General features: G+C 37.8%; 1 protein-coding gene across 5 annotated transcripts in view; it reads right to left on the bottom strand.

Annotated features, from left to right (window-relative positions):
* The window catches only part of ADAM17 (ADAM metallopeptidase domain 17), a 52,381-nt gene that overhangs the window by 17,123 nt on the left and 21,818 nt on the right, over window positions 1-13,440 (bottom strand). For 2 of the 5 annotated variants that reach the window (XM_022554172.3, XM_022554173.3), the window contains 7 exons: window positions 12,421-12,589; window positions 11,248-11,381; window positions 9,090-9,179; window positions 7,050-7,163; window positions 3,678-3,822; window positions 3,481-3,569; window positions 835-987 (listed from right to left, as the gene is read on the bottom strand). In XM_022554172.3, coding sequence (XP_022409880.1) covers window positions 835-987; window positions 3,481-3,569; window positions 3,678-3,822; window positions 7,050-7,163; window positions 9,090-9,179; window positions 11,248-11,381; window positions 12,421-12,589 — 894 coding nt within the window. Of the gene's footprint in view, window positions 1-834; window positions 988-3,480; window positions 3,570-3,677; window positions 3,823-7,049; window positions 7,169-9,089; window positions 9,180-11,247; window positions 11,402-12,420; window positions 12,590-13,440 lie in introns of those variants that run through there. The other 3 variants (XM_089923465.1, XM_089923464.1, XM_089923466.1) reach the window with 3 other exon arrangements.

Here is a 13,440-nt window from a genome sequence, read left to right as displayed (position 1 = left end):
TTTAAAAGGGGAGTCACGACAAATAACTTGACACTTCCTTCCCGATTAGATGCAGACGGTTAGCCCATCCCCCAGCCCACTTAAATTCTGCACAAAACCACAATCTTTTCCTCATGATGCCTCATTCTGCTCAACTTGAAGTAAGAGGAAGAAGGCCCAGACAGACATCTATGAACACTTTCAGTTCAGGCTCTACGAGTTAGTCATAGCCACTCTTAGCAAAGTCTCTGAAGCTGTTTACCATGTCCCAAATCAATGAGTATTGTGTACTCCACCAGACACCCTCAAAAATCGTTCCTCTAAAAAAGCAAAAAATCATTCCTCTATTTACCTAACAAGTATTTATTATGTACCAGCTACCCCGAACAGGCACTGGAGACAGAACCGGTAACCAGAAAGGCAAGGAAGGGCCCTACCCACAGGACGCTTACATATGGCAAATTACATATTTTTTTGCGAAGGTTTATTAAAACGTGCAAATTGTGAAGCAGTGTAGGGTTAATATGAATGACAAACCTGTAAATTAAATGAAGTTTTTAATTGAAAGCCTGAGCCCACCAGATCCTGCAAACTAGGACTCCAGTGCAAGCCATTATATTAATTAATTTTCCACACAGCCCAAACCAACACATGATCATCTTTGACAACAAACAGTCCAGAGGAGCAGATTTAGATGGACCATGTTTCACTCTTAATACACACAACCAAGTTTCAAGGTACTTCGTAATCTGCCGTTCCATCCCTAGAATGGAAAGCTTTTCTGAGCTCTCATTATAATTAAACATAGCCTCTTTCTTTCCTAACCACATAAAAAACACTCCAAAAGATACATACCTTATTGTTCTCATGATCGCCACTCACAGCTATGGGATACATAACATACTTTCCTCCCTGGTCCTCATTTGGGGCACATTCTGCTAGACCATCTGGATCGTGTTCTGCTCCAAAATTGTGCCCCAATTCATGAGTTGTAACGAGGTCAGCTTCCTGAAGGATCATGCAGAGCAAACATTATTTCCTAATAGCCAACCATCAAGTGCTCTGGCCAGTTGGGCCCTGCTGTCTTAGATGTTGGACTACGACTTCTTCTATCAATTACAGAAATTAAACAGAATTCATGGGATTTTATTTAATATTGCAAGTAGTATTATAAGGATGAATTTAAATCAGTGTAAGAAAACATAACTTAAAAGATACACTGGAACACTCTTACTGAGGCACCAAACATTGGCCATTCCAAACACTGCCTGGCACCAGTAAACCCAATAGCTAACAGTCAATCACCCAACCTCCCGCCCCTCACCCCAATCACACTCCTGTTAAGATCTAACTATTGCGCGGGAGGGGGTGGGTGAAAATAAGACAACTGAAGAACAACAAAACAATGTTCCTTATCCCAGTGACTGAATCCAGGTCCAATGACAGTCTTAATGACCTAGAGGATTTTATTTATCAGAATCCAGTTAAAGGGCTGCACTGAACCTATGAGATCACCAGAGGATTTCTACCTGAATGTAACAATGAATTTGGCCAGTAAAGCTAAAAATGTTCCCGTATTTAACTGCAAAAAATAACAAAGTTATTTACTGATTTTTTTCCTAAGGGGGGGGGGAATCACTCCATAGAATCTGAAAAAATTTGTATGTATTTTGCAAGACATGGGAATTTTTTTTAAGACAGAGTCCCAATTCTGAAACCAGTGTGTTGAAGATTACCAAGTGTTTATATTAAAATGGTAGTAAAGAAAACTTTGCATTTTAGCAAAAAAGTACTCAAATCCTAAAGGTGCAATATGGAGAATTGATTCCAAACTGTGCTTTGGAAAAATTCATTAGTGGATTCTCTAACAGACTGACACTTTAAAAACATCGAAGCAATTTATTTTTTGTTCTGTGTGTCTTATAATAGAAAAATTCTGGAAGACCAAGGAAAACATGTCATGAAATCAAACCATTGATGATGCTGTGCTACCAAAAAGGTAAAGGAGTACCATAAGAAACAATTTTGGAAATTAAAAAGTTTCCAAAAACTGCTTAGTATATTTTTCTTCTCTCATCCCATTTCACTTTTTTTAAATCAACCAAAGTCCGTAATTTATATTAGGGTTCACTCTCTGTGTTGCACTTTCTATGGGTTTTGACAAACACGTAAAGTCTTATATCCATCATTAAAGTATACAGAGTAGTTTCAACACCTGAAAAAATCCTCTGTGCTCCACCTATGCATCCCTCCCCACCTGGGGAAGCAACCACTGGCAACCACTCATCCCTTTCCTGCCTCTGTGGTTTTGCCTTTTGCGGAATATCATATAGATGGAATCAAACAGATTGGCTTCTTTTACTTCGTAATATACATTTACAGTTCCTCCATGTCTTTTTATGGCTTGATAGCTCTTTTTCTTTCTTTCTTTTTTTTAAGTGCTGAATAGTATTGCATTGTCTGGATATAACAGTTTGTTTATCCATTCACCTACTGAAAGGCATCTTGGCTGCTTCCAAGTCTTGGCAATTACTAATAAAGCTGTTATAAACATCCGTGTGCAGGTTTTTGTGAGGGCTCCTTTGAGTAAACACTAAGGAATATGGTTGCTGGATCCTATGGTAATACCAGAGTAAGTTCAGTTTTATGAGAAACTGCCCAACCACCTTCCTAAGTGACTGCACCATTTTGCATTTCCACCATCAAGTGTGAGAATTCACGTCGCTCCACATCCTCGCTAGCATTTGGTGTTACCAGTATTTTGGATTTTAGCCATTCTAATAGTTGTGTAATGGTATCTGCTTGTTGTTTTTTTGTTTGTTTTTGTTTTTGTCTTTTGCGGTACGCGGGCCTCTCACTGTTGTGGCCTCTCCCATTGCGGAGCACAGGTTCCGGACGCACAGGCTCAGTGGCCATGGCTCACGGGCCCAGCCGCTCCACGGCATGTGGGATCTTCCCAGACCGGGGCACGAACCCGTGTCCCCTGCATCGGCAGGCGGACTCTCAACCACTGCGCCACCAGGGAAGCCCTGCTTGTTGTTTTGATTTGCAATTCCCTAACAGCATATAATGTTGAGCATCTTTTCATATGCTTATCTGCCATCTGTATATCTTCTTTGGTGAGGTGAGGTGTATATTAAGATCTCTGGCCAATTTTTAAGTGGGGTTGTTCGGTTCTTTATTGTTGAGTTTTCAGTATATTCCTTATATATTTTGGATAGCAGTCCTTTAACAGGAGCTGTAGATGAAGGGCGCCAGAAGGGATGTCTTTAGGGAAAACAATAATCCAGACTTGTCTCAAAAGAAATTTGACAGCTAACAATTATTTTCTTCTTTATACTTTTTATTTTCATATTTCCCACTAAAAGCATACATCTTTTTAGGCAGAAACAAAAAACAGTATGTATAGCTTTTAAAAAAGATACCTAAATAAATATGTAATAGCTCAGGTCCTACTACAATAAAGTCAAAATCTACACTTTTAAAAATTAAAGAACATACCTTTGTAAGGATGGTTTTACCATAATTTTTTGTGCTGGTCAAACCACTATTCAAATAGATATTTTTCTTTCCAATTGGACTATAATAAGCTACAGGAAAAAGGAAACAGAAACAAACTGCTTGTTCAATACAGAATTATAATATAATCCAATCACCTTGCTATCCCCACATATTCATACAACAAATGGAAAACTTACCCTTTGGGCAAACACCTCCATGACTGTTTGCTCTGGGAGAACCAACATAAGCTAATCCAAGAGTTCCCATATCAAAATCTTGGTAGGTGAAAAGATGTGCTAGGCAGACTTTAGATGCTTCTTCAGCTATATCAAAGCTAAATTGCTTTTAAAAAAACAAAGTACTCTTAATTAGATTAACAGTTACATCAGACTAAAAGATATATCAACTTAACATTCCAGAATACTACCATACTTTATGATTGCAATTTTTTTTACATTTTTTTAATTGAAGTGTAGTTGATAGACAGTATAAGTTACAGATATAGTAATTCACAATTTTTAAAGGTTATACTCCATTTATAGTTATTATAGAATATTGACTATATTCCCCATGTTGTACAATATCCTTGTAGCTTATCTTACACATAACAGTTTGCACCTCTTATCCCCTACCCCTATTTGCCCCTCCCACCCCCCCCAACTGGTAACCACTAATTTGTTCTGTCTGTGAGTCTGTTTCTTTTCTGCCACATTCACTAGTTTGTTGCATTTTTTATTTATTTGTTTATTTGTTTGTTTCTTGGCCACACTGGGCGGCATGCGGGATGTTAGTTCCCCGATCAGGGATGGAACCCATGCCCCCTGCAGTGGGAGCGCCAAGTCCTAACCACTGGGTCGCCAGGGAAGTCCCTTGTTGTACTTTTTAGATTCCATATATAAGTGATATCATATAGTATTTGTCTTTCTCTGACTTATTTCACTTAGCATAACACCCTCCAAGTCCATCCATGTTGTTGCAGATGGCAAAGTGTCATTCTTTTTTATGGCTGAGTAGTATTCGTGTGTGTGTGTGTGTGTGTGTGTGTGTGTGTGTGTGTGTGTGTGTGTGTGTGTGTGTGTGTGTGTGTGTGTGTGTATCTATATATATACGCCACATCTTCTTTATCCATTCATCTACTGATGGACACTCAGGCTGCTTCCATATCTTGGTAACTGTAAAAAGTGCTATGAACATTGAGATGCCTGTATCTTTTCAAATTAGTATTTGTTTCTTTGGTCGATTGCAGTTTTTCACCAGCAATCACAAAATTGTGTGGTATAGTGCTCCTTACCTATGGTTCTCACTCATCTACACAGATGAGAAGCAGACTGTCATGGGGAGGGTGCAAAAGGGAAAGAGACTGGAGCTTTTTATAGCATTTCGGAACTAGGAGGGTTGATGTGAACACATGCAGTTCAGCACCGGGGACACTCCAATTCTGCAAGGTGCAGGGCTTTGATACTTCTTCCAGAGGATCTCAGCACCTCATACCAAAACAAATCCCTCTAAAGGACTTCAAGGATTCTATTGGTTTTGTAGGGGTTTTAAAGTTTGCTTTGGTTTTACAATGTATAGGAGTTATAAACTTACAGGAAAACATATATACCTAGTTTTATGTTACTAAAATTAAGATAAAAATTCATTCAAGTCAACACTGGTGCTTTGGGTTTTTTTTTCTTAAAAGGGGTCCACATATTACTTTATTTTTTTCATTTTTTAATTTTTTGACCACACCACACGGCCTGCAGGACGCCAGTTCCAGACCAGGGACTGAACGCGTGTCCCAGCAGTGAAAGCACCAAGTCCGAACCACTGGACCGCCAGGGAATTCCCCAGAACGGGTCCACATGTTACTTTAAAAACCTCTACCATAACAGTCAGAGACTCCAACTTAAAAAGACTGATTTTTTTAATGCTTAAAATGAGTGGTTGGAAAGCCCCGTATACGGAATGAGGTGTTCCCGGGAGCTGTCTCCCTAGCCACATAGGGATTTTGATAGTTCCATGATAATAGGCTTAGGCTCTGGGACACTCTTAGGCGCCTTAGGGAAGAGAACTGGAGAGAGCATCTGCAGAGGCAAGTCATTCCCTTTTGTTCCTCCCCCGGTGTGAGTTGTCTGGAGGCCCACAGAAAAGCAGAGGTGGGATCGTTCAGCTGTCCTAGATGTCTGGAGATCTGGCCACTTGCTTTTGGCTTTGTCATCACTAGTTGTGTAACTAAACGTAGACAAGTCATTTAACCTTGCTGTTAATGGGCTGAATTGTGTCCACCTCCAAAATTCATAGGTCGAAGTCCTAAGTCCTAGCAGCTCACAATGTGACTGTATCTGGAGACAGAGCCTTCCTTTAAACAGGTGATGGAGGTAAAATGAGGTCATGCAGGTAGGCCGAACCCAAAATGCCTGGTGCCCTTACACACACAAAGGGAAGACCATGTGAGGACACAGAGAGAAGACGGCCACCTACAAGCCAAGCAGACAGAACTCAGAAGAAGCTAACCTTACCAACACCTTGATCTCAGACTTTCAGCCTCCAGAACCGTGAGAAGATAAATTTCTATTGTTTAAGCTGCCCACTCTGTGGTGCTTTATTATTGGCAGCCCTAATAGACTAATACACTTGGCTGAGTCTCTTTAGAAGAGTAATGGTGCTATCTCAGACAACCTCTCCGGTGGCTAGTGGCCCATGTTAGATAAGGTATGTCAGAGTGTTATACAGATACAGCACTCTATGGATCTCAACCTGATAATATCCTTTAACTCCATTCAAGCTTTGAAAACTTGATTTCGCTTTGGCCTTGTTGAGACTCTAACCAGAGAACCCAAATAAGCCACACTGTGCCTGGACCAACCCTAGAACCTATCAGATAAATAAAGATGTCGTTTTAAGCTGCCAAATTTGCAGTGATTTGTTACAGCAGCCACAGGAAACTAACACATTAACAACACAGCAAAAGATAAACACTATCACTTCACAGGTGGTCATTTTACAACAAAGCAATAGGACACACAGACAGAAACTGAGATCATGTGACAAAAAGGATAAATCATATCTTGTCAAGGCAAGAATCCATATGACATAGAATGTTTATGTTATCTTTAAATTTGTTACCAGAATAAAAACACAAAAATTTTAAATTTCCATAGAGAACTTTCAGATCTCCAAGTTATACTTCTACCATCTAATACATTTTCATACCATTTGGTAATTACTGACCTAAAAGATCTACTGATAAGCTTCAAAGAGACCTGAACTAACAAAATGGTGTGTAAAATATCTGTAAGTTGGGTATCCATCTATTTTCTAAAGGCCTATTACTTCACTAGATTCGCAGAGATATTATGGTTAAGAAGCATTGCTTTGTAGCATTTTTCGCTTTCAGTTCTGCCCACCTTGCTGTCTGCCCTGCTACAGGGGATAAGGTCACTGTTGGATCAGCTGGGGTGGGCTGCCCCTGGTTTTCAGTCACCTTTCCTAAGATGCCCCTTCATTAATACAGACATGACCCACGTTTTTAGGAATCAGAAAATGGTGTTAAATAGTATCACTTTCAGGGTTCCACGACCTACCTCTAGCAGCATCTTCACGTCCCAAGCATCCTTTTCTTCACTTGGGTAACTTTTTGCCATATTGAAGTGCCTTTCACCAGGTCTCACCTCTTGTGGAGACTTGAGAATGCGAATCTATACTTAAAGAGAGAAAATACTTAGAACACTTCAGAAAAAAGTCACAAGACTGAAATAATACTGCATTGTTTCAGCTATTCAAAAAAAGACCATCTACCATTCTTTAAAAAAAAAAAGTTTTAGAGTCAAAATTCCATAAAATTCTTCAGCTCTAATATCTGTTTAATTTAAAAACAAACTGAGAAGCAAATGGTATGGAAAACACATATGTCAAAGAATGATTTATAAATGTACTCCTAAAATTTTATTTCCTCTATATTTAGTTGGAAAAAATGAAAACCTAGGTTCCATGAGCCTAAAATAATTTATTCCAACTACAGTCACTGATTCAGAGATACAGAACAATAAGATGTGCAGCACCGCACACCACAGGAGTAAGAGTACAAAAAATAAGGGCTTTTCCTTACACACAGTACAAATTCATATTAATCCTAATTTTTTAAAAAAGGAACAAAGGTTTCTCTCCAAAGGAGATGAAACGTATAGGTTGGAAAATCTGGCAAAGGAACAGTGCCATGCTCAGCTCATTGCGTCTGGTATCTCTTCCAGATCTGCCTGCCTACAGAGGGGATACTGGGGTCTGCTCTGCCACCATGTGGTAAGCTCACTGGGGCGGCTCTGCAGCTTTGGCGGTGGGTGATCAAGATCAATTCTGCGATGAACCAGGTGAGGGCCCACTGTGACAGCATATCTAAACCACAGCCTCCAACCCACCTATCATCTTTAAAGAAACGGGTTTTTTAATCTCCTATCACACCTAATTTTTTCAATTGTTTCCAAATTTTAAAGCAAAAAGGAGCTTTATTTATTGGTCTTCTAAAACTCAAACATGATGCAGCTATTTTAAACAAGTGAGACAACTTTATTGTACCACAATGGAATAATCACCAACATATTCATGAAATGAAAAAGCAAGGTGCAAGAGTACAACATACCACAAATATGTCAAATACACACATATACAAACACATGCTATGCATGCATAAAATATCTCTGGAAAGATATGGATGAAACTAGTGACACGGATGTCTCTGGGGAAAGGAACTGGTTTGACAATGGGTAGAGGTTGAGGAGACTTACTTTTCACTGGCTTTTGTACCGTGTATATATTACCTATTCAAATAATAACTTAAAAAAGAAAATGCAAAACAGTAAAAGAATGGAAAAGGGGAAAATAATTCTCTTAGTTTTCTACAAGTACTATAAAAGTTTAGCATTTATAAGTATGATTTCAAATGCTTTTTTCTTTTTATTCTCTAAATTCTAACCTACAGAACCTATAAGAATATGTCTAGTTTAGTACAAAGAGCCTGGAAAAAATAGAGACAATAATTTCCTTAATTTACATGTCAAAAATGTCTGTCCAAAGCAATACCCAATTTCAGAAGTCTTGTTAATCAGTCTTATCAATTTGGAACAATTTTTACTATGTGATATAATTAGGATGACATTAATACATCATTGCTGGACATACTCTATTGACAGATAAGAACTCAGGAGATTTTTGGGAAAAGAGATCTAATGGTTCTGTATGTATAAACGCCTTGCAAATGTACATAGTATTTTTAAGTAAATTTTCTAAGCATTCAACAATACGTGCTAGAATTCTAACTACAGACATTAAGCATAATCATAGAAAACTAAGGCAAGGCAGGGATAAAAAGGCTATGAATTCAGAAAAAAGAGAGATCATAGCAGCATAAGGTGGCTTTCTGCCTAAAATAAGCCTAAGAAAAGAATATTTCATAATCTATAAATAATATCAAAACACTGTTAAGTTTATCAGATAAAAATCACTGGCATTTCAGAATATTTATTTATGAGTAAAGTAGAAGATAAGTTTCTGGGTTGTGAAAACAAGTGACAAATATTTACAACACATAACTTAGCTGAGTATTATAACCCACATCCATTGATAAATACCTGCTCTATCTGTATTCCATAACCTTTAAAACCTGCATTGTCCCATGAAGTGTTCCGATAGATGTCATCAACTCTGTCAATTAGCTCTATCTGTGTGTATAAAAGGGCGAGAGAAAGACATTATGTATATCTTTACCACTCTTAGCAATGTAATATAAGTTCTGCAGGGGTAAAAAAAAAAAAAAAAATCAGTTCAGATAAAATACCATTGTAAAAGTTTCACCAATTACAAAAACTCGCATTAAGATGTTATGCTTTACGTTGACAGCGCTAATAAAGAAATTATTCCTAGCCTCAAACTTAAAATGTTGGTACCAGAATAAAGCAGTGGTACAGTTTATCCCAAATTTCAGGTAATCAACTGCAAAGGGAACCAAAATATCAAGTAACAAGTTTTTTTAAAAACTGCCATTCCAGGGCTTCCCTGGTGGCGCAGTGGTTGAGAGTCCACCTGCCGATGCAGGGGACACGGGTTCGTTCTGTGGTCCGGGAAGATCCCACATGCCGCGGAGCGGCTGGGCCCGTGACCCATGGCCGCTAAGCCTGCGCGTCTGGAACCTGTGCTCCGCAACGGGAGAGGCCACAACAGTGAGAGGCCTGTGTACCGCCAAAAAAAAAAAAAAAAAAAAAAACTGCCATTCCAGTCAACTACAGAAATGAAAGTTGAAAGTCAATCAATTTACCTAAAATATTCCTAAAAATAAGTACTCTGTTCATTCTATCTCTTGCCACGTACCTCAGAAAAACATCTTCTTCAGAAAGAGGTAAGGAACAGTGACAGATACTGCTAACCCTACACAAGACCCTCCCTGGGCAAAGTTCAGCACCGAGGACCAGGTAGAAACAGAGAGAGAGAAATGAGGTCTCACCACACCTCCTTTCTCCTGTCCTCTGATTTGGGGAGGGGGAAAGTGGGTAGAGCTACTGAGGGAGGAGCCACAGTACAATAGCCAAGGACAATTCAAACTATTGAATATATAGGAACAGAATACTCATTACCAATCTGCTCCTCAAAGAGAAGGTTTTATTGTTCAAAAACTGGGTAAATGAGGTTTGTTCTGGCAGCTGTGAAGCACATTATACATCTAAGAAATTGTTCTTTGCTTATAGTAACTGTAAACCAAGAAATGCAATTTTTAACACCAGACCTCTCATTATATTCATATTCTTGGTGTAATGAACAAAGAAGCAAACTAAGAGCCCCTAATACAAAACCCATACTAAGAAAGCATCTTTTCAAGAAGGACTCTCTTACTTAGGAACAAGAACTATAGTGACTTCACACACTACTCCTACTACCCTCATAATAAATTCACTTGACGTGGAAGGGAAGGGAAAGAAGGGTGAGGAAGGGCACAAAAAAACACAGAATGGGAATAGCAAGGCAAGGAGAAAGACGTCTTTGCTGCACCGGGCTCTGCACTACGAATGAATAGCTGCATTCTCTTATTCCCTCAACATCATTTCTGTCAGTGCCAAGTTATCACGAGGAATGAGGTCATACTGACAAAAAAAAGTCAATGAAATATGATTCCCTTGACTTTTAAAATTACAATAGTAAATGCTTAAAAATCCAGCATCAATACTTCTGTAATCCTGCCTTCAAATCTTTGCCCTATAGTTATGACCACAAAAGTCCCATCTATTTCATCCAGTTATAGTCCAACAATTAGCTATTTTATACCAGTACAACACAAACCAAATTGACCAACTCCTCTGATATATACATATAAGCAAAAATAATACACACAAGTTCATACAAATATCAATACTTTTTTCCCCCACTCTGGAGCATACATCCATACGTGTCACCAACAGGATCACTGCCATTATAGCAGAGATGTTTTCACAGAGTTCACTTCTATAAAGGAAGGCCTACGTTATGAACTTTCCCTAAACATAATATGCATAAAAATTCTGATGTGCAGAAAATCTTAGTTGAAAGGCAAAATGGGGTTTCAAAAATTTGAAACTAGAATCTCTATACAATAATGTAAGAACCTCAGGTGACAGCCCTCAAATATTTTAGGGGACGACAGAGCATCTGAAACAGATCTCATTTCACTACGTTCAAATTATAGCAGTCTTCTCTTAAATGGAATTTGCCTACCTACGTGAGCTTTTCTGTCCATTACCTCATCCAGTATCAAACACTTACCAAGTAGTTTGTAGTTGTACTCTCTTCCCCTCTGCCCATGTATCTGTAAAAGCGATGATCTGCTACCACCAATAATTTACACGTATTCTTCAGGGGATTAGGGTCAGCTCTTCTCTTCACCCGATGAACAAGCTCTAATATGAATTTGGATGCACTATTAAATCAAAATTCATCAAAACAAGGAGTGTTTTATAGTAACATTTTAAATCTACTGTATTTTTGAAACAAATATTATTTGAGCTCAGTATCCTTAACGGTATCTTGAACAGGAAAACAATTTGGAGAAAGACAAAAAGTGAAAAGTAATATGAGGTTTTCAAATTGTAGAATTCAAAACCAAGGAAAAGTGCAAAAGTACTTAACAGAATAAAACAATCACCTATCTATTGCTGGGCTATGAACGTGTCATTTTCTTCTAGAAGAAGTCTACAAATTAACAAAAGTAACAGTAAAAACATCCAGATAATCAAACATTAAAAAATTAGTGGGGATTCCCTGGCGGTCCAGTGGTTAGGACTCCGCCCTTTCACTGCTGAGGGTGCAGGTTCAATCCCTGGTCGGGGAACTGAGATCCCACAAGCCATGCAGGGCAGCCAAAAAAAAAAAAAAAAATTGAAAAATTATTTTGTGTCAACAGGTCATTTTTTCTTATCAAATAATCACACTGTTTAAGAATTTAGTTATATACTAAAATGCTAGTAATATTTTTCTAAAGTTTTCAAAAATGAGGACAGAATATTTCTCCAAGATGGGTAGATGGTCTTTAAATGACTCTAAATTCATCTGTCCCAAGACTGATTAATTTTCTTCTTTCTGAACAGGACAGTCCTCTCCTGCTACCAACTAATTTCTTATAAACTTATCTGAAGATTGTTTTTTCACAGTACTATTCTGTCATTTCTAAATACCTACAAATGAAAATATTTTCCCTCAGATTATTCAATTTCCCCTTTCCCCAATCTTTTTAAAAGTCCAATCTTTATTGCCATCATTATTTTCTAGTGTTTTCAATTCTTACAGAAAAAACATCAAGAAATTTCTGAACAAAACTATTTTCAAGCCAAATACTATAGTTACTTGATAATCATGTTCCTTTTTATCAATTAACAACCACCCACTGAAGACAACTGTTATGCTTGCTTCTTATTTGAAATATATTTTTCTTAGTCTTACCATCAGGTGGCTCTCTGCCTACCAGCCCTTTTGGAAGCAACTCTTCATTATCCGCCTTTATATAACCACACACTTTTGGAGACTGCAAACGTGAAACGTTCTTGATATCTTCAGATTTATAAACTAACACTCTTTTGTCTTTAGTATCATTAATTAGTCTCCAAAGTGGCTAAAATAGAAAACAAATATAACTGAGATGGAAAATATAAAAATTCCTAAATATTCAAGCCTTACAACATCCTTTCCTTATTTTTAGATAACATTCATTTCCAGGTTAAGTAAACTGACTAGTCAAAACAAAGTTCTTCTCTGTAAGGACAATGGTCTCATCAGAACCAGATAGCTCAAACAGAAAAGATTCTGTATATGTATATGTGTGTGTGTATGTATCTCCATATCCGTCACAGAAATGAAAATCAAAACCTCAAGGAGACCACTTCATAGCCACTAGGATGGCTGTAATCAAAAAGACATATAACAACAAGTATTGGCAAGGATGTGGAGAAACCCTCATCTACTGCTGGTGAGAATGGAATACGGAATATAAAATGCAGTAACTGTAAAATGGTGAGAATGTAAAGGGCAGCCACTATGGAAAACAGCCTGGCAGTTCCTCAAAAGGTTAAAAACAGAGTTACCATATGACCCAACAATTCCATTCCTAGTATATTATATACCCAAGATCAATGAAAATATATGCTCACATAAAAACCTGTTCAAAAATGTTCATAGCAGCATTATTCATAACATAAGTAGAAATAACACTAATATCCAACTGATGAATGAATAAGCAAAATGTGGAATATCCAAACAATGGAATATTACTTGGCAATAAAAAGAAATGGTGTACTTGACACATGCTATAACATGAACACTGAAAACATTCGAAATGAAAGTAGCCAGACACAAAAGACCACAGGCTGTGTGACTGCATTTTTATGGAAATGACCAAGCAAATCTAAAGAAACAAAAAAGACAAATCTAAAGAGACAGAGAGTAGATTAGTGGTTTCCTAGAGCT

This window comes from Delphinapterus leucas, chromosome 13 (assembly GCF_059928025.1).
Source record: "Delphinapterus leucas isolate spDelLeu-1000000601 "Yukka" chromosome 13, BTC_Dleu_Yukka2, whole genome shotgun sequence".
In the NCBI taxonomy this organism is placed as follows: domain Eukaryota; kingdom Metazoa; phylum Chordata; class Mammalia; order Artiodactyla; family Monodontidae; genus Delphinapterus; species Delphinapterus leucas.
This window is presented reverse-complemented; position numbering and strand designations above follow the sequence as displayed.